This window comes from Macaca thibetana, chromosome 17, assembly GCF_024542745.1.
Source record: "Macaca thibetana thibetana isolate TM-01 chromosome 17, ASM2454274v1, whole genome shotgun sequence".
Taxonomy (NCBI): domain Eukaryota; kingdom Metazoa; phylum Chordata; class Mammalia; order Primates; family Cercopithecidae; genus Macaca; species Macaca thibetana.
The window spans coordinates 3,348,027-3,369,015 of NC_065594.1; the positions used below are offsets into that span (position 1 = coordinate 3,348,027).

At 41.3% G+C, this 20,989-nt stretch overlaps 1 protein-coding gene across 3 annotated transcripts in view; it reads right to left on the bottom strand.

Moving 5' to 3' along the window:
• SACS (sacsin molecular chaperone) overlaps positions 1–20,989 on the bottom strand; it is a 108,166-nt gene that overhangs the window by 21,351 nt on the left and 65,826 nt on the right. For 2 of the 3 annotated variants that reach the window (XM_050767077.1, XM_050767075.1), the window contains exons 5-9: positions 18,344–18,429; positions 15,115–15,226; positions 8,412–8,558; positions 4,605–6,093; positions 3,893–3,984 (exon numbers count right to left, since the gene is read on the bottom strand). In XM_050767077.1, coding sequence (XP_050623034.1) covers positions 3,893–3,984; positions 4,605–6,093; positions 8,412–8,558; positions 15,115–15,226; positions 18,344–18,429 — 1,926 coding nt within the window. Of the gene's footprint in view, positions 1–3,892; positions 3,985–4,604; positions 6,094–8,411; positions 8,559–15,114; positions 15,227–15,706; positions 17,747–18,343; positions 18,430–20,989 lie in introns of those variants that run through there. The other variant, XM_050767078.1, reaches the window with a different exon arrangement.

The following is a 20,989-nucleotide window of genomic DNA, read 5'->3' on the forward strand; positions in this document are numbered from 1 at the left end:
GTCAGACTATTTTAGTGGAATGACAGTGGAAGCAAAAGTCTGTTTGGAGTGATAATAAATAATGAGGAAGGACAGACAATAAGACAACTCCTTCCGGAAGCTGGACTATGATAGAACACAAGAAAGAAAATCAAGATCGGGGTCTGTTTTGTTTTTCCTGAAATGGAATATAGTGAAACATGTTTAACTGCTAATGAAAGGGGCTGTAGAAGTAAACACTAAAAATACAAGCAGTAGCTCAATATTTAGCTAAGGATTTTAAATGTAATACAAGGAAAAGGTACAATTATTAAATAATGTGACAGATTTTGTTTGAGCTACAGAATTAGAGGAAAAGTTTCCGTTGCAGAACAAACATATGTTTCCATTTTATGCAGGAGTACTTCCCAGACTGGCCAATCAGTGTTTACCGATCACTCAGTAAACAGAGGTCCATAGTGCTCTGTGTCAGCAAAGCAATGGAGTAATCATTACGTACAGCAAAAAATATCAGGTGTTGTTACATGTCTGTGATGTTCCCTACCATTTATGAAGGGGGCTCCATAAACATAAGACTCTGCCTTTCTTCTCCTGTACTCACTAATTCCCCCAACACGCCCCGTACCAGGAAGCAAGATGACTTACATGCTTGGTAAGCTGAGAAAAAGCATCTGCACATGCTCAGTGGGACTCAAGGCACACATGTTTAGTAGGGGCAGGACCTCTGGGAGGAAGTCTGTGGCTTTCCAGGGCTACCTGTGACTAGACTGGTGAGCTAATCCATTTCATTCTGGGAGTCAACAGAAGTCCAATGCCTGTCACAGCTATAATCTCCAATATCACAATAATCAGTGACAGAGGTGGTTTCTGACATCCATCTGCTGAATTCCTCTGCTATGTTTTCACTGACTCAGAACTCAGGAAAGGAAAGCAAGGTGTCACTTACTGGCTCCCCCTAAGTCCCTGTATCATCATGCTCTCAAAACATTAAAACCATTAATGGCAATAAAGTTGTATCAAAAACAAATTTTTGTCTGGAACACAGAGATAAAAATAATTGGGAAGATACCCATGTGACTGGTTTAAAAAAGTTTAAAGGCTGGTGATACGGTTTGGCTGTGTCCCCACCCAAATCTCATCTTGACTTGTAACTCCCATAATTCCCATGTGTTGTGGGAAGGACCCAGTGGGAGATAATTGAATCATGGGGGTGGTGTTCTCACGGTAGTGCATACTGTTCTCGTGGTAGTGACTAAGTCTCAAGAGAGCTGATGGTTTTATAAGGGGAAACTCCTTTCTCTTGGCTTTCATTCTCTTTTTGCCTGTCGCCATGTAAGATGTGCCTTTAGCCTTCTGCCATGATTGAGGCCTCCCCAGCCACGTGGAACTGTGGGTCCACTAAACTTCTTTTTATTTATAAATTACCTAGTCTCAAGTATGTCTTTATCAGCAGCATGAAAACACACTAATACAGCTAGTTATCAGGGTTATTAAATAGTCATGAAAATAGGAGCCTAACTCTTAAATCTAGATAAAGAAAAGTGATCATCAGGACAATCTCTGGGAGTGACCCACACATGATGTGTGATGAACAAAACACCAGATGAACATCTGGTGTAACAATGCCAAGAAAATTAACCAAGACCAGAAACAAAACATAGTGCTTCATTATGACACCAAAATAACAAACTTGAATCCATAATAGAGAAAAAGAAGAAAATAAAAGTGGAAAAATGCAACTTCGAAAGATGTCAAGTTTTCTACATTAATTTATACATTTGTCTCATCCCTAAAAATACAACAGGTTTTCCCCATTCACCCAGGGCTAGAGAAGCAAATGGTAGCCACACTCTGTGCCACAAGATATTTGGAAAATGCTGAGTGAAAGCAGAATGCTCTGCTGACCTTCCACGCTTCTCGCCTGATGTGGCCCTGAATTAACTTTTGGCCATTTCCAAATCCACATCCACCTCAGAAAGGATCTGCCACCAACAAAAATATTTTCTTTAAAATAAAGTAATAGACCACACAGTAAAATACCATAACAATGAGAAAGAATTGTTAACAGTTCCATGCAACAACCTGGATGAATCTCACCAGCATCACGGCAAATAAAAGCCAGACGCAGAATATATGCCACGTGGCTCCTTCTATACAAAGCATGATTAATAGCAAAGTGAATCTATGCTGTTAAAGCCAGTGTCGTGGCTACCCTGGAGTGGTCAGATTGAAAAAGGCAAGAGAGGGGTTTTGGGGGCTGGTAATCTGTGTAATCTTCTGGTAATCGTCTGTGTTCTGATCTAGGTTTACATGGGTATGCTCAGGTGGTAAAATTTCACTAAGCCTACATTTATGAAATGTGCACTGTTCTATGTGTATCTTATATTTCAACACAAAATTTTAACAAAAATATAACACATCATTAATAAAAAAGAAAAAAAAGGGCCAGGCACGGTGGCTCACGTCTGTAATCCCAGCACTTTGGGAGGCAGAGGTGGGTGGATCACAAGGTCAAAAGATTGAGACCATCCTGGCTAACATGGTGAAACCCCATCTCTACTAAAAATACAAAAAATAAGCCGAGCGTGTACTAAAAATACAAAAAACTAGCCGGGTGTGGTGGCGGCGCCTGTAGTCCCAGCTACTCGGGAGGCTGAGGCAGCAGAATGGTGTGAACCCAGGAGGCAGAGCTTGCAGCGAGCCAAGATAGTCCAGCCTGGGTGACAGAGCAAGACTCTGTCTCAAAAAAAGAAAAAAAAAAAAAAAAAAAAAAAAAGGAGCTCCAAAACATTAGAGCAAAGATTGGCAGGGTTATAGGAATCCGGGCTTAGACATCCAGAAAGGCTGTTTTGAAGATGACAATTACAATTAAATGAGTAATTTAGATGTTTGAAAAGTCAGTCTCACAGCTACCAACTCATAGATACAGGTCCCTGATGGGAAACAACATTTACATGCTCATTTTCTTTTAGTCTCACTTTAACTCCGACCTAACTTGCCTCTCCCATTCCAACTCATCTCACTTATATTTTAATGAATAAAGGTGTACAATGATTAGCAACTTTCCCTAAGTCATTATCTTGGACAAGAAAAAAGTACATTCCACAAAAGACACATCAGGGAGTGTGCTTGACAATGTGAACAGCAGGACAAATCCAGAACTTCTCAGGACAACATCTCACTTAGGAAAAGCTCAGGTAACAGTTTCACAAGGAAAAGGATGCTTGCAGAAGTTGAAAGATAGTATTAAAATTAGAACCATGTTGACTGTTTTCCCTAAATTACTGTCGTTCCCTAAAAGACAGGACACCTATCAGACACCCATCACTTTAAGACCCCCACAACACCCCTTTCCTGCCCCTTCACAGAGTTAACTGGATTCGTCCACACTTCCCAGGAGCTGATCAAGCCTAATGCAAACCCAGCATCATAACTACATAAAACCACAGAGGGGCAGTGGTGTCAGAAACAGAGCAAGGACAGGGCAAGTGGAAGACCTGAGCTCCCTGCACGTGGCTGGCGGCCTTGATCTTAACCTTTCTCTCCTCGTCTGTGAAATTTAATAATCACTGTCATTACCAAATGAGCTACAAGTTATGAGGGAGGCTCAAATGAAAAAAGAAATGGGAAAGCATGGAAAAACTGTAAAGCACCATGCAGGTATAAGATGTTGACTACACCATCACACCATGACAGGACAGATTTTTAAATACACTTATCACCTTTGGATTCTTTTAGATGGCATCTCTTAGATGCCATTCTGGTAACTGAAACATCTTAAAACACAAAAAGTATATGAGGTTGAACCATAAGAAATTGTTGATTTATAGGTCTAAAATGAATAACAGAAAACTTTTTTAAAACTTCTATTTTTATAAAGAAGTTTATTTAAAAGAATACTAAACTATAATACCTCGGGTTTGGGCAGCTTCCTTTAAAGCAGCTAGAAGGTGAGGTTTCAAGTTATCCAAAATAAATCTTCCTTCAAGACTTGGGAAAAGGGACCTGAAAAGGGAAAGGAACAGCAATTATCAGAATCTTCCGACGATTCCAAGATTTTAAAAAATCAATCACATATTTTCAAGTCAGTTAAGCTATTTTATTTTACATAAATTATAATGCACACGTAAAATCAAATTACAATATTTTTGATCAAATATTATCTAGACTTTGCTTTAAAATGTGAGGGCATCACGTACCTTACTCAAATTCAGAAATATTCTTAATATCTTACAGTAAAATTAATTTTATTTCCTGAAATGTCAGTACATACCCTCGTTTATAAAGAATTAATATACTATTTTTCATTAATTTAAATGTCATCAAAATAATTCATTAGTGACTAATCTGGCCTTGTCATTATTTGCACCTTATAAACATTGTTTTCAGTGTACTGTTATTGAAATTTCCAAGAAAAACAACTGCTTAGATAACTTTTTAACTGATAAACATTTGAATACTTTTTCACTTTAGAATATAAAAGGTATCCGTTGGTATTTCAACAATGTATTGCTGCAAAAGTCTTCCTAACTATAAAACAACATAGAAAACCATTGAATTTCACAAGTGAGCAGGAGCAGGGGAACCCTAAGAGTGAGCAGGAACATTAGAAGGGGAACCCCTACCTTGGATATTCTGCTGAGGTAATATAAATGACATCTTGGTCTGATACAGATGAGGAGAAGGGGACAAAATTGCCATTTTGTAAAGGGAGCAACTCCAGCCCAAGCAGCTCACTGTAGGCTTGGTCGGAAAGCACAAATTCTAGAAGGTGAAGCTTTTCTTCAGCACTGCCCAGGTGTGCACACTTCCGCAGCACCTGCCGCACCCACGCGGGCGTCACCTTCCTCACAGGTGTTGTGCCAGAGGCAGCCGTGAGCTGAACAGCGGCATCCACATTCCCTGGTACCTTGGCAATCTGCTTCCCTGAGCTCTGGAGGTAGTTGAGCACAGTTTTTGTGTATTCTAAATTTTCATCAAGTTCTGAGAAGTACACCTGCTCCAACCTGACCCAGTCACAGCTAATTGAATAAATCACTGCATTCTGCAGCAGCTCGCTGAATAGAGGCTCTAACACCGGCTGCCAGTGCACCTTGACTTTGCTCGCCTCGGGCCAAAGCTTATAGATAACATCAACTGACAAGGGGAAATCAGAGCTCTTTTCCGTCTCCAGACGTTTTATTGAATCTAAGATCAGAGTAGCATAAGCTTTGGGGACAACATTCATGACCAGAAACTCATTCCATAAGGCTGCCGGGTCTCTCCACTGGTCCAGCTCTCTCCATTTTATGCTCCTGCGGTTATCAGTGAGGCCAAAGAACCCACTGATGTGAACTGGGAGTCCTGTGCTGCTTTCCTCACCAGGCGGTAAAGGAAGAAAACAAAATGCTTTTCCTGAGAAATCAGACGTTGCTCCTTGTGCTTCATCCTCTCTGCTTGATAAAGGCATGGCTATTCCAATGACTGGGACAAATTTCAGTTCATCAGCTAAAGAGTCAAGCTTACTACTGATCCCTCGCCCACCCACACTGTTACACACCAACCAAGATGTTCTCTGTGCATCCTTAGTACTCTCCTCTTCTAAAACAATATTTACATGGTATGTTACACAGGTGATGTTATTGCTTGGAGTCTCCTTACAATAGTTACTTATAGCAGTTCCCAGAGTCTTTACAGAATTCAGCCGCTCCTGTTTCAGTGCCTCACTCTCACTCGAAGTCACTCTAAACACCAGTTTCTCTGTGCCGTCAGCCTCTCGGACATATAAGGAAACATCCTGCACACTTTTCAGAAAGAGCAGCACTGTGTCTGCATCTGCCCTGAAAGACTCAAACAACTCAAGAACCTTCTGCTTATTGTAGAGGTTACTACTAAGTTGTGAGGGTTGTAGGCGAAGAGGGAAACGGAAAAATGTTCCTGGAAAATTGCCGTTTATAAACGTTTCCTTGGTGCTTCCAAAAATGCCAATAAATGGTGCAAATTGGTCTGAAAGTTCACTAATTTCTTTGCTGTCATCTTTGAGATTCCAACATTGGCCTGATTCGTGTGGGCCAAAAAGTGTTTGATGAGGATCTAGCATCCCGATCTGGTCACCACTAAAGATACAAGGAACATCTGTAAAGAAAAAGTTAAGTCATGATCAACTCTGAAATTTTAGGGACAATTACGATTACAATTACAATAAATACTTATATGAAAAAGCATGAGTCATTAAAAGGCTAAAACAGATTTATCTAAACACGAACAATTTACCTTCAGAAATGTAATTCTCTGAATATGAAAAATGATTTCTCTTTTGATTCAATCCAGTAACAAATGCCAGGCATAGAAACTTTGCATGATTATTGTGAAAACCTAGGAGACCTCTTCAGAAACTCACTACACAAAAGATGGGCAGAGTATTTGGATATCTACACTTAGCTCCCACCACCATGTGAGGCCAATTCAGCAGAACAGGGCTGCATCCTACGCTCAACTTTACAGATTCCGCAGACTCTGTGAGAAGGGAGAGAGAGCAGTACAACACGGGTGGCTCTGCCCACTGTGTTGCTCAGTGAGCGCCTGCTCTGAAGCTCACAAGGTACATTCCCGCAAGTGTCTTAACCTCTCTGCCTCTGGAGCGGAAGCACTTCTCATGCTGGGAGCATCTCACCACATGGAGCCTAATTACAGTAAAAAGATACCCATCTTTTGTATAACATGGCTCTAAACTGATACCAACTGTTTCACCTGTTCCTCAACCAAAGACAGAGTAGTATTCAAAAACTGGCAGAAAAACCAGATGTGTGAGACCCACTGTGGTGAGAGAAACTCCTCCCCAGCGTGCTTTGGTGAGGATCTCCCAAGGGTGATGTGATGCATGTTTGCCTCACATGCTTACTTAGCACCTCGGCTTCCTGCAAGATGCAACTCCAGTGAAGTCAATCTTTAACATCTATGGTTGTCAAGCACAGCTTCAGCTGTCACAATCACCAACTCCTAAGCTTGTGGGTATTTTAAGTTAGCAAATGTTATGTCCACCAACCACGTGGCTTAAATCCATCGATAGTGGGGTCTAGGGAAGGCTCACCCCTGCTCCCAAGGCACAGAGTCGCACCCTCATGAATGAAATCAGGCCAGTGGCTCCTGACAAGATAAAAGCATGACCTATGACCTATGACCTATGATCTTCTCAGATCCTCGGACTGGAGAACAGTCCTCCAGTTAATGTTCCACACAAATGTGCTTATTCTCAATGAGCAATCAAAACCACACTGAGATGCAGGTGCTGGGCAATGAGCTGGGCCGTCACGCCACAGTTCATTCCTGCTTAAGCCTCCAGGCTTCTGCTACTCCCATCTGTGTCCCACAACATTTACAAACCACTGCATGGCACTGACTCGACGGATAACTTGCAAAGAGGTGGACACATGAGTATTAATATTCATAGATAATAGTCATATTTTAATATATAAATTTTTATTATATGATTTGTAATTTAGTCAATAGTATTTAATCGAATATATACGTATGAATGTAAATGCAACAGGCTTACTAAAATTTGGCTGCAGTTGGGATGACCCTACTTCCCACGTGCCCAGGGCAGTCCCAATTCAGGCCAGTTGTCTGAGAAGAGTACCACCCTCCTTCACTCTCACAGCTGTCCCAGTATGAATAGTAAAGAATACGGTCATCTTGGCTACAGTGATGGCCCTGCCTGTGCAATCTTTCCTTCTCCTGCCAGACACAGTTTGAAACTAAAAGGACCAATTCCATTACACAATTTCTTATCACAATAAGTACTAAGAGCTTTGATTCTACAAGAGCCATATACTCCTAGAGATGTCTACACTAAGAGTTAAGTATTTCCTATTGTAACTAGGAACCAGAAACCTCATATTCTTTCTAGATTAAAAATATGATTTCAAAGTAATCTTTAGAATGCTTGTAAGTCTAAAAAGAGTAGAATGAGAGAGGAAAATAAGAGATACCAAAACCACCTCAAAGATTTTCACTTTCTCAGTTATTCAGTACCATTAGATATACCTTCCTGTTTAACCTTCTGATATTTAGAACATGTACAAGAAGATCTGTGATACTCAGTTTGACTCTTGAAGAGTTGCAGTTTTGAAATTTTTCATAGTAAAAATTTTGTGTTCAAAAGCTGTATTTCAAATTTCACATCAAATGGCTTAATACACTGATTCCACTGGATCATGATGATGTTACCTTTTGGCATCACATGATGAAGTAAAACTTTGGTATTGTTACTGTGGTAATTTCAGAAAATTCAATATGCACTGATTATTTCATTGACATACCTCCGGCTACTGACAGAAGAATTTGGGTAAGATGGCTTTTAAACAGTATCACCTCTGAAGTTAAACAAATACATTACAGAATGTAAGATAAAATATTTTCTAATACCAAGACTGAAAAGCCTAATACTCTACCTGTTATATGATAGACAGAATTAAACCCAATTCCAAATCTTCCAACCTTCAGAGGATCATCCTTTTTCCTACTTCTTGCTATTTCTTGAATGCCGTGCCAGTCCTCTGGGGTGAAAACCGCGTTGTTGTACACATAGAGAGCAGGCCCTAGGTGTGAAAATGCGCAGGCAGGTATTCAGAAAAAGATGCCAGGGTGTTCTGTTCTATCTCAAGAAATCCTCTACACAAAATCTCTTATTTGAAGGGAAAATAGAGAGAAGTGAATAGAGTGAATTCCATACCATAATTTAACTGTTTTTACAATGAAAATAAAGACACACACTGAAGTAAAAACTAGCAGCAGAAGAAACATAGCATTGTTGGCCAAAAATCCATAAAGGAAAAATTAAAGGTTACTCGGATACCCAAAAACATAAGGCAAACAAGAAAATCAATCTGTTACTACTCTATGTGAAATTTGTTCTAAATAGTATATTTAAATCTTTTTTTGATCAATGGAAAATATTTACCAAATAAATACAAAATATTTCATATATTTCATAAAACATACGAAAATATGGGCACAGTGGCTCATGCTTGTAATCCCAGCATCCTAGCACTTTGGGAGGCCAAGGCGTGTAGATCACCTGAGGCCAGGAGTTCGAGACCAGCCTGGCCAACATGGCAAAACCCCATCTCTACTAAAAAATACAAAAAATTAGCTGGGCATGGTGGTGCGTGCCTGTAATCCCAGCTACTTGGGAGGCTGAGACAGGAGAATTGCTTGAACCCAAGAGGCGGAGGCTTTAGTGAGCCAAGACTGCACCACTGCACTCTAGCCTGGGCAACAGAGCAAGACTCTGTCTCAATTAAAAAAAAAAAAAAAAAAAAAGAAAGAAAGAAATTTATTATGGAGATTTGCTATCTAAAGAAACTATGTGAGATGATATGTTAATTTGTTTCAATATATACACAACCATTTTACTATATACACACACATATATCTTATGCTGCTGTATGCCTTAAATATGCACAATTGAAATCTTATTTCATAAGGTGAAAAATAATCCTTTAGTAAGATTAATAATCACCTTGTAAGTGTTTGAAGTTCTTTTTTTCATCAGCCTCTAGATTGTTCTATACGAGGCATTACCTGTTTGATTTTAAAACCCATTAATGTGACAACTGTTTAAATAATGCTGCAATTATACCACCTATGTAAAATAATACCACCTATCTCCAAAGTAGTTCCTTCAAAAAGTAATATTTATAACATATTTCTGCACAAAATATTTTTGGAAATCCATTTTGTGAGACGTACCTTGAGAATCTCTAACATTCTTTGAATATATTCAACTATGTTCACTCATCATACTTTAAAGATGATTAATATTTTTCATTCAAAAAGGTACTGAAGTATAAGATATACACAATAAAGTATGATGGTCTTAAGGCTGCAGCTTGATGAATTCCTACAAAGCAGATGAACCTGTGTCATCTCCATCCACTTGAGGTATGTAGGGCACTCCCAGGACCCCCAGAAGCCTCTCCTCATGCTCCCATCAATTCAAGGACAGACATGGGATGTGACCCAGTTTGTTTTACAAAAATGGCATTTTACTACTATTTTTAAAACAGTTGAAGTTGGAATATGCAGACAGTCGAGGCTGCAAAGGCTTTCTGGAAAGGACAATCACACAGTGGAGTGGGGACTCTGCAGTCAGGATGTCAGGCCCAGCTCTCCAGTTACAGCCACAGCACTTCCAGAAACTAAAGCCATCAAGGCTCCATTTCCTCATCTGCACAATACGGATAAGAAGGGCTGTCCGCCGCCAACGTGCTGGGGACCCAATGAGACGGCACAAATACGGGGCTCAGCACAGAACCAGCAGAGCAGACCCCTAAAAACATCAGCTATCACTACTGTTACTACAATCAGTATGAGTATATGATACTGTCAGTCTTCATGTAGTATATACTTTTACATATTAAGTATTACAGGAATAGTAATAAAATATCTTGTTCCTACCCAACAGCTAACTTAAAATGGCTTCTAGCAAGCAGTGTCTGGTTCCAAATGTCCATTAAAAGTATCTACAAAGACAAAAAAGAAAAAAAAGGACCACAAAAAGTCACAACACCGAACACCAGGCTCAAGCATGAAACTCTTGCCAGAATCTAGAAAGAACTAGACTACACAAGGTCCGTGGAAGGAAATTAAAAATTTCAGCAGGGGACACACCCACATGACATTACCAGGAACACAGTCCGCCTTGCCTGAAGGAACACCCACCTTCCTTCCCACTGTCAACTGGAAAAGTGGACAGCTGACTGCTGACTCCTTACTGCCTGCTTATAGGAAGCCATTTGTTAAATTCCAAAACCATAGCCCTTGTCTTAAAAAATGCAAATGACTGTTTTACATGAAAAAAAATTCCCCTCAGATCCCCACTCTCCAAGATATTTTTTTTTTTGAGACAGTGTTTCACTTTTGTTGCCCAGGCTGGAGTGCGGTGATGCTATCTCAGCTTACTGTAAACAACCTCCACCTCCCGGGTTCAAGCAATTCTCCTGTCTCAGCCTCCCAAGTAGCTGGGACCACAGTCACACGCCACCACACCTGGCTAATTTTTGTATTTTTAGTACAGATGGGGTTTCACCATATTGGTCAGGCTGGTCTTGAACCCCTGACCTCAGGTGATCCACCTGCCTCAGCCTCCCAAAGTGCTGGGATTACAGGCATGAGTCCCCACTCTCCAAGATTTTCTGACTGTCAGAACTGCTGTGTCTCATCCTACACCATCAGTGCAACTCCTGGGAAGAGGAAACATGGTGAAAATTACCCCTATGAGTGCAACTGTCCTGGGCTCTGGGACCTGGAGCTTTCCTTACACCCTGGCTGCTCAGTGGCAGAACCAGGAAGTGCACACAGACAGCTCTCCTCAGTCAAGAGAACGAGAAGTCGGGGACAGGAAGAATCTAGTTATCATTTAATGTTTTTAATCAAGGTATAATTCTGATTATATTCATCCTGGAATGAGGAGAGAAGCAGTATTTTGCCTTTGCTATGATCAACTCAGTCTCATCGGTTCACTCTCTGCTTCTATTGCCAAGATCAATTTCAAAATAGCCTGTATCTACTCTGATCAAAACAATGTGTTCTTGGTTCTAAAAGTAAGACAAGAAAGGAACAAACACCCTGGCTGGGCACGGTGGCTCACGCCCGTAATCCCAGCACTTTGGGAGGCCGAGGTGGGCAGATCACCTGAGGTCAGGAATTCGAGACCAGCCTGGCCAACATGGTGAAACCCCGCCTCTGCTAAAAATAAAAAAATTAGCCGGGCGTGGTGGCAGGAGTCTATAATCCAAGCTACTCAGGAGGCTAAGGCAGGAGAATCCCTTGAACCCAGGAGGCAGAGGCTACAGAGAGCCAAGATCACGCCACTTCACTCCAGAAGCACATACACAGTGTTTACTAAGAAGAGTCCTGAGCTACTGGACAATTTACAGAGGTTGCTTATTGGAAATAAGCTTGGAAATTTATCTATTTAAGTGGCATAATCCCCTTGAAAATGTCACAAGTTATATTGATTGTCAGAGAAAATCATGTACATGTTTTATGACTAAAATAGCTCCCTTTGGGTAAGTGCTGGTCTGTGTGCATCACTCAGAAACCAGCTCTGTGAGATCCAGGCCAAGGTGTGTCCTAGTGCAGCACAAAGGGACTCTCCATGCTTTCTCCACCTGTGTCTTCTAATCAGCTGTATCCCTGAAATCCACAGTAAAGTGTGCTACACTGGCTGTGTCTTCTAATCAGCTGTATCCCTGAAATCCACAGTAAAGTGTGCTACACTGGCTGAGAGCTCTCATTCTTACGAATGTGATTCACAATCCGAGCCTTTTATTATCTCATTATATAAAAATGAACAACAATAAGTCAACCTTAAGAGCTTTTGGCTGTGAAACAAAGGGCCAATAAAGGGGAAAAGCCATGATACAAGATGACTGCTCACATCTGACTGCAAGAGAAAGATATTCTCAAATACCCAAGAGCCTGGAGGGCTCTCAATAAATGTTTGTTAAATAAAGAGATCAGAGATCACTGCCACCTGCTTTTATATAATACATCCTTTTCTGTTGTTTGTTTGTTTTTGAGATGGAGTCTCGCTCTGTCGCCCAGGCTGGAGTACAGTGGCGAGATCTCGGCTCACTGCAATCTCCGCCTCCCGGGTTCAAGTGATTCTCCTGCCTCAGCCTCCCAAGGAGCTGGGATTACAGATATGCATCACCACGGCTAATTTTTGTATTTTTAGAAGAAACAGGGTTTCACCATGATGGCCAGGCTGGTTTCGAACTCCTAACCTCAGGTGATCCACCTGCCTCGGCCTCTCCAAGTGCTGGGATTACAGGCATGAGCCACTGCACCCAGCCCACATTTATTTTATTTTTTACTTATTTATGTATTTATTTTTGAGACAGAGTTTCGCCCTTGTTGCCCAGGCTAGACTGCAATGTCGCAGTCCTGGCTCACTGCAACCTCTGCCTCCCGGGTTCAAGGGTTCTCCTGCCTCAGCCTCCCACGTAGCTGGGATTACAGGTGCTCACCACCATGCCTCGCTAATTTTTGTATTTTTATTAGACATGGGGTTTCACCATGTTGGCCAGGCTGGTCTCGAATTCCTGACCTCAGGTGATCTGCCCACCTCAGCCTCCCAAAGTGCTGGGATTACAGGCATGAGCCACTGCACCTGGCCTACAATTATTTTATTTTTTACTTACTTACTTATTTATTTTTGAGACAGAGTTTCGCTCTTGTTGCCCAGGCTGGACTGCAATAGCAGGGTCTCGGCTCACTGCAACCTCTGCCTCCTGGGTTCAAGCGATTCTCCCATCTCAGCCTCCCAAGTAGCTGTGATTACAGGTGCCCGCCACCATGCCTGGCTAATTTTTGTATTTTTAGTAGAGATGGGGTTTCACCATATTGGCCAGGTTGGTCTCGAATTCCTGACCTCAGATGATCTGCCCACCTTGGCCTCCCAAAGTGCTGGGATTACAGGTGTGAGCCACCGTGCCCAGCCCACATTTATTCTAAATTGGCCACTTTTAGGGAGCCTGTCTCTAAATATACTTATGCATAAACTCAGCCAAATAATCTAGTTTCAAATGTTTTTTAAAACAACGTGAAGTCAAGGTTAGAAGCAAAAAAATCATAGGATCTCCTTACACTCTTACCTTTGCAGTTCCACAGTACATACCATCATCAATCATCAGTATGACACCAGGCATAAAACATTATCACATATATGATCTCACATAATCCTCCAAATATGTGGGAGAAAGATTTTCTCATACCACTTGCAGGCAAGCAGTACGTCAGTATAAGGGTCACAGCTGCCACCAAGTGCACCAGTGCCTGGAGGGGTAGCACTGTATAGGATTAGGACTTAACCTGAAGTCCCTTGAATCCAATGTTACATTAAGTCACAGGCTCCTAGAGACAAGATACCTTGCAGGCTAATCCTCTTACTATAAAAATGATCTGACCGCTACGATGACTGGCCCAAGTCACTAAGGTAGCAGCAGCCAGGCCTAGAACGCACACCTGATGCTGTATCCCACGCACCTCTTTTTATAGAGTATAGAAAGTACAACTTCCAAATGACAAATGTAAGCTAAGAATGACTACATGAGACATAACAAATGCTAGATTTTTAACTAATAATGTTAACTGGCCTCCTAAATCATAAAACATCTTTTTAAAAATACATGACTTAAATCTCTTTAAAAATCTGTCTCAGAAAGTCTGAAGTGACCCACTTTTTCTCAGTAACTTTCTGTCACATACAGTCATTCACAATGACTTCAGAGGTATACTTAATTGAAGTGACGTGATCTCGTCTCACTACAACCTCCACCTCCCGAGTTCGAGTGATTCTCCAGCCCAGCCTCAGCCTCCTGAGTGGCTGGGATTACAGGCGTCCGCCACCATGCCCAGCTAATTTTTGTATTTTTAGTGGAGACAGGGTTTCACCATGTTGCCCAGGCTGGTCTCGAACTCCTGACCTCAGGTGATCCACCCACCTTGGCCTCCGAAAGTGTTAGGATTACGGGCGGGAGCCACCACGCCCAACCAGAGGTGCACTACAATTTATGAACATTCTTTTTGACACAAAGCTCCCCAGAGTAGAAGTGAGATATTAGGAGTCTACTGCTTAGGGTTCTCTTATTGGATCAATAATCTATTAGTTTATGGCTTTCTTATCATGTTTCCTTTCATTTTCCTTCTCACCTCTCCTTCAATCTTTCTTCCCACCCAACTTCCAAACAATGTCAAAGGTACTCCTAAAGCAGAAAATACACAAAAGCATGGCCTTTCACAACATCTTTCCAAATGCAGGAAAGTGTTACTATACATAAATGGTGTCCCTTTATCCTACTGATAATATAAAATACAAGTTGTTTGACTAGAATAAGAAGCTTTGGTCATTACAATGCTTGTCATTTTGTTTTGAGTTTTCAGATTTTATTCTTTGTTCTCTAAAAATACCAACTGGTGGAGACACCTTCCCACCCAAAGCAGAGAAAACCATCTGAAGAAGTGGACATAAACATGCCAAAAAGTACAAATGATAATTAGACTGTTCATTAAACAAAGCACTATTAATCATTAAAAACTGCCTGTTAGTGCATACAATAAAACTTATTCCTAATTATTGATTCTTACCCTGATATGGTGCCATATCTTTTGACCAAAGAGACTCTGTTCCGTACTGAGTTTCATCATATAGAAATTTAACTTCTGTTGCCCCAGCATCTTCTGCATTCTGAATTAATTCCTAACCAAAAAATATACCAAAAAATAGTAATTAATAACAGAGTAATTCTACTGTCCATCTTTGTATTTATCTACAATATTTAAAAAGTTAATATACCTAAATAAAGGAAATCCACTATTTGCAACATTACCTTTAAGATCTAGTGAGGCTACTACTGAAAGTAATTGTTACATACATATGACAGTATGGTTGAAAAGTCCTTCTCCAATTATTTGAACTTAAATTTTGCCTTTTAATTTGCTATCACTTAGCAAATTAATCCTGGGCCCTATTTATAACTGTCTCATATTTACAATCTACCCAAAGCTTTTGTTCAAAGGAAATTATTCTATTTCCAAAAGCTGTATATATTGTCCTGTGTGGCAGGCAACTTAAGCTTGAGTGGCTGCCAAAAATAGATCTTTTATTTTATCATTTGCTTACCAAACTTACCTTTTCATAGAAAAACAATAAAGCCAAATAGTAGCAATCTATATGTACCCTTCAACTGGCTGCTTTCTTGAGAGCCTGAGATATGAACATGTCTTTGTCCTGCACTAAGCTGAAAGCTTCCGGATGGTCACGACTGACTCATTCCTCTCATGAAGAAGAAAGCACTATAATTTGTTTGGTGAATGGTGGGTGACTGGAAGGGTGACCAGTTCCCTGGAATGTAAAAAGGAAAGGGCAAACTGCAAGACTTGCCTCAACAAAATTTCCAATCCTAACACCACCAATCACTTCTGCACACCTACCAAAATCACGCTGGGCTCTGGTCAGTTTGAAGGGAGCTCCAGAATCTGAAACGAGAATCAGCTCCTAGATCCAACCCCATGATCATCAAAGGAGCTTTTTCACTTCCCCAGAGCCTTGGGATCACTAAATTGGAAGTACAGATGGGCAAAAACTGAAGAGAGCTTTAACTGATACTACAGCAACGTCAACAGTGATGCCTACATCAGAGTAGAGAGGTGATACGATGTCCACATGAAACAAAATAACTACAAGGAGAGTGAGGGAGCAGAAGTGAAAAGTCTGTTTTGAGATTGTGTTCAGTTCACCTAATGCATTCCAAAGGGCTGGAGTGTGGTACCCACCAGCTGTTCCACCCCAAACATGAACAGCTAAGCCATGCCTCTGACAGCCTCATTAACAGTTACTGATTCCTCCTTGTTACATAACTCACTATTTCTCATGGGATTTTAATTTTTTAGGCCTCATTCAATCCCAGAGAATCCCTAAAAATTAGCAATCTTATTTACATTAGGATATTATCATAACATGAAGGATGGAAATAAGAATTAAATAGGTAGTGAAACACAATGTTAACTTACAAAATGATAGCACTTTAGATGTTCGACCTTGTTTTCATTCAGGTATCTATTTGTTATTTATGTGTACTTTAGGGAGCAGAGAGGTAGAAAACTAAAGATAAAATCCAAGTCCCAGGTTCCACTCATTCTCAAATTGAACAAAAAATAGGATGGGAAGCTTTTCCCCTAAATGGTAATCCTGACATTATTTGTAAACTAACTCTGAGATACACCAATAACACATTTTGTACTTGCTATTGGGCAAGTCACTAAGATCTCTGGACCTGTTTCACCAAACACAAACACCACAGAAGGTGGTGGCGTAGGTCTTGGTGATTTCTAAGACTCCTATTAAATCTAAAACAGTCTAATTCTACTACAACATCCAAGGAACAAAGATTACATTGAACTGGCTCCAATACAAATATATCTATAAGAAGCAAAGTGGAAGGTATAGCCCTCAGCTGTTTGCCATAGACCTTTCTCACTTCTCAGCAAGGATCACACTCGCTCACTTCTGAACAGATGACAACCTACTCCTGTTACCACTACACCTTTATTTTAACTTTATTCTATTCACTTCTTTCTACCCCAAAACCACCTCACAGCAATACTCATTCCACCCTCACTTTCCTAATAAGTCAATAAAAAACTGTTTTTGAATTCGCTTTCTGTGACCCACTGGTGCCTATGCTGAAAGATGGACTAATCCAACGGCCCAGTCTTACCACGATCACTGAAGACACAACAGTCCTCAGTGAGTGCCTACCTGAGCATGACTCTCCTAAGTTAAAGAGACCCAGTCCTGATTCCCTAACAGTTTACCACCTAAACTAGAAAATATAACCAGGGCCAAGATACTGAAGGTAATAAACACTAAGCAAGCTAATGAGAAGGAAAATGTGTAACAACTGATCTACTTTGACAACTGAGGAAGTTTCTTATTAAACACAAAATCTAATTTTTGCAGTTATCTCCCATTATTGCTTTCTTTGATGATTACTGGTTTTTCTTTTTCTGTTGTTTTATTCTTTGTTTTTTGAGATGGAGTCTGGCTCTTGTCACCCAGGCTGGAGTGCAGTGGTGCAGTCTTGGCTCGCTGCAACCTCCGCCTCCGTGCTCAAGCGATTCTCCTGCCTCAGCCTCCTGAGTAGCTAGGATTACAGGCAGCCGCCACCATGCCTGGCTAATTTTTGTACTTTTAATAGAGACAGGGTTTCGCCAAGTTGGCCAGGCTGGTCTCGAACTCCTGACCTCAGGTGATCCACCTGCCTCCCAAAGTGCTGGGATTACAGGCATGAGCCACTGCACCCAGCCTGTTTTTTAAAGAATATAATCAAACTAAAAACCATTACAAAAAGAAATAATAAAATAATTATCCTATTAAATAAACCCTCCCAAAAAAGCAAACCTCTAAAATCAGGAGTCCGATAGGCATGCATTCAAGCCTCTAATTGCAGAATGTATTTGGCTGGCTAGTTGGTTGGTTGGCTGGCTGGCTGGTTGGTTGGTTGGTTGACGTGTAATGCCCTGCACAATGATCTACACAGAACATTCCTGGAGCGACACTGCTGATTACAGCACCCAGTAGCTTAATGCATTTCTTTGCCCCAGAAAACCTCACATATTTATATCAACTCCATTCTCAAATGGAGCTATACACTGCTATACACACTGCTATACACTGCAGCCACAGAAATATAATACAGCCATCTGAATCGAGACAACATTTTAAAAATTTAAACGCTAACAGGACTTCCAAGTAAATTTACTTCATCTCATTTTTATCAAAGTAAATAACACATGAACACGACATGTGCCCCACCTTAAGAATCTGTCCTCCTTCTGGGTATCTTCTCAAAATGTCCTTGAGAAAATCAACAAGTGGTGGAGTTGTCTGACCAAATCGACCTAAAATACAGAACACATTTTAAGTGAGTTAGAAAAAAATCCCATGACCTGTCACCAACATGTAACTTGAATCCGAGACATAGTATAACTATACAAGTTACGGTTGCATATCTCACCGCAGCACCCTGGTACAGCAATCTACCTGACGAAGCAATTCAGCAGAAAGTAAAGCAGATTCAATTTTATCAAATCTCAAGTTTTTTTTGTTTTGTTTTGTTTTGTTTTGAGACGGAGTCTCGCTCTGTCGCCCAGGCTGGAGTACAGTGGTGTGATCTCGGCTCACTGCAAGCTCCGCCTCCCGGGTTCATGCCATTCTCCTGCCTCAGCTTCCCGAGTAGCTGGGATTACAGGCGCCCACCACCACACCCAGCAAATTTCTTTGTATTTTTAGCAGAGATGGGGTTTCACCATGTTAGCCAGGATGATCTTGATCTCCTGACCTTGTGATCCGCCCGCCTCAGCCTCTCAAAGTGCTGGGATTACAAGCATGAGTCACCGTGCCTGGCCTCAAGATTTTTTAACTGAACTACAAATAAGGTCTCAAAAAATGTTCAAAACTATAATAACTATTAATTCAAAATCAAGGAGCACGGTGCAGTAGGGAGGAGTGTTGCTATTTTCCAAAGCAAATAAAATAAATGATGTTATTTTGTGGCTGCTTTACCATTAAATAAGCAGCCAGAGATAGGGGTGCCTATTATCACATTCTTAATAGTCTCAAATGCAACCACTGTTCTGATTGTTCTGAAATTCAGCAGTCACAGTCTCAATGGCTGTGCACTACAAGCACCTTCAGGCCTTGCCTAAACTAGATATTCTTAGATCAACTGACCAGGTCCCCTTCAGACAGGTGACTAGAGGCTGTAGGAAGAATACGAAAACGGGAAGTAATGCCTCAGATACACAGCATTTCAAAAATCCATTTATCAGTAGAAAGAAGTGTCTGCTTAAAAAAGCAAAATTGTCACTATAAATTTATTTGCATCATTTTGGTACAACCACATATTGAGACCAAGTTCAAATAAGACTCTGTTTCCACCGACTTCTGTCCCACCCATTCTTTTTTCTTTTTTTTGAGATGGAGTCCGGCTCTGCCGCCCAGGCTGGAGTGCAGCTGCGCAACCTCAGCTCACTGCAAGCTCCTCCTCCCAGGTTGACGCCATTCTCCTGCCTCAGCCTCCCGAGTAGCCGGGACTATACAGGCGCCCGCCACCATCCCCGGCTAATTTTTTGTATTTTTTAGTAGAGACAGGGTTTTACGTGTTAGCCAGGATACTGTTGATCCCCCGACCTTGTGATCCACCCTCCTTGGCCTCCTAAAGTGCTGGGATTACAGGTGTGAGCCACCGTACGGCCTATCCCACTCTTTTTTTTTTTTTTTTTTTTTTTTTTGAGATGGAGTTTCACACTGTCTCCTGGGCTGGAGTGCAATGGCCCGATCTCAGCTCAGTGCAACCTCTGCCTTCTGGGTTCAAGCGATTCTTCTGCCTCAGCTTCCCAAGTAGCTGGGATTACAAGTGCGTGCCACTACACCCGGCTAATTTTTTGTATTTTTAGTAAAGACGGGGTTTCACCATGTTAGCCAGGATGGTCTGGATCTCCTGACCTTGTGATCTGCCCACGTTGGCCTCCCAAAGTGCTGGGATTACAAACGTGAGCCACCACGCCCGGCCCCCACGCATTCTTATAACTCAACTAGCTCCATCCACGATTGTCTTCCTCTGGCCCTGATGTCCCTTCACTGTATCCCAATGGGATAGGATTTCTTTCATTTTTAAACCATAATCTTTAAAACAGCTTTATTGAGTACGACTGACATACAAAGCGCTGTAAATATTTATTTTGCAACTTGATGCATTTGGAGATAAGTATATAGCATGAAACCATCAAACTATCATTGTCAGTGCCATAAACTTATCCATCATCTCCAAGTTTCCTCCCATCTCCTCTGTTGTGCTTTTTTAAACTTTTATGGTAAGAGTAATTAATATCAGATCTACCCTACCCACTTAGTAAGTGTTTAAGAATACAACACAGTATTGTTACTCATGCGCCCTGTATAGTATAGTAGATCTCCAGATCTTCTTTATTCGTATAGCAAACTTTGTACCTTTGGCCAACGCCTCCCCATTTCTCCCTGGCAACCACCCTCTGGCAACCACCATTCTACTCCCTGCTTCTTTGTTAAAATTCAACCTTGGCCAGGCGCGGTGGCTCACGCCTGTAATCCCAATGCTTTGGGAGACCAAAGAGGGGGGATCACTTGAGGTCAGGAATTCAAGACCAGCTGCTTTGGCCAACATGGTAAAACCCCACCTGTAGTAAAATACAAAAATTAGCCGGGCATGGTGGCAGGCACCTGTTATCCCAGCTACTTGGGAGGCTCACGAGAATCACTTGAACGGAGGCTGAGGCACAAGAATCTCTTGAACCCGGGAGGCAGAGGCTATGGTGAGCAAAGATTGCGCCATTGCACTCCAGCCTGGGCAATAGGGCGAGACTCAGTTTCAAAAACCAACCAACCAAACAAACAAACTCAATCTTTATGCAACCCAACATG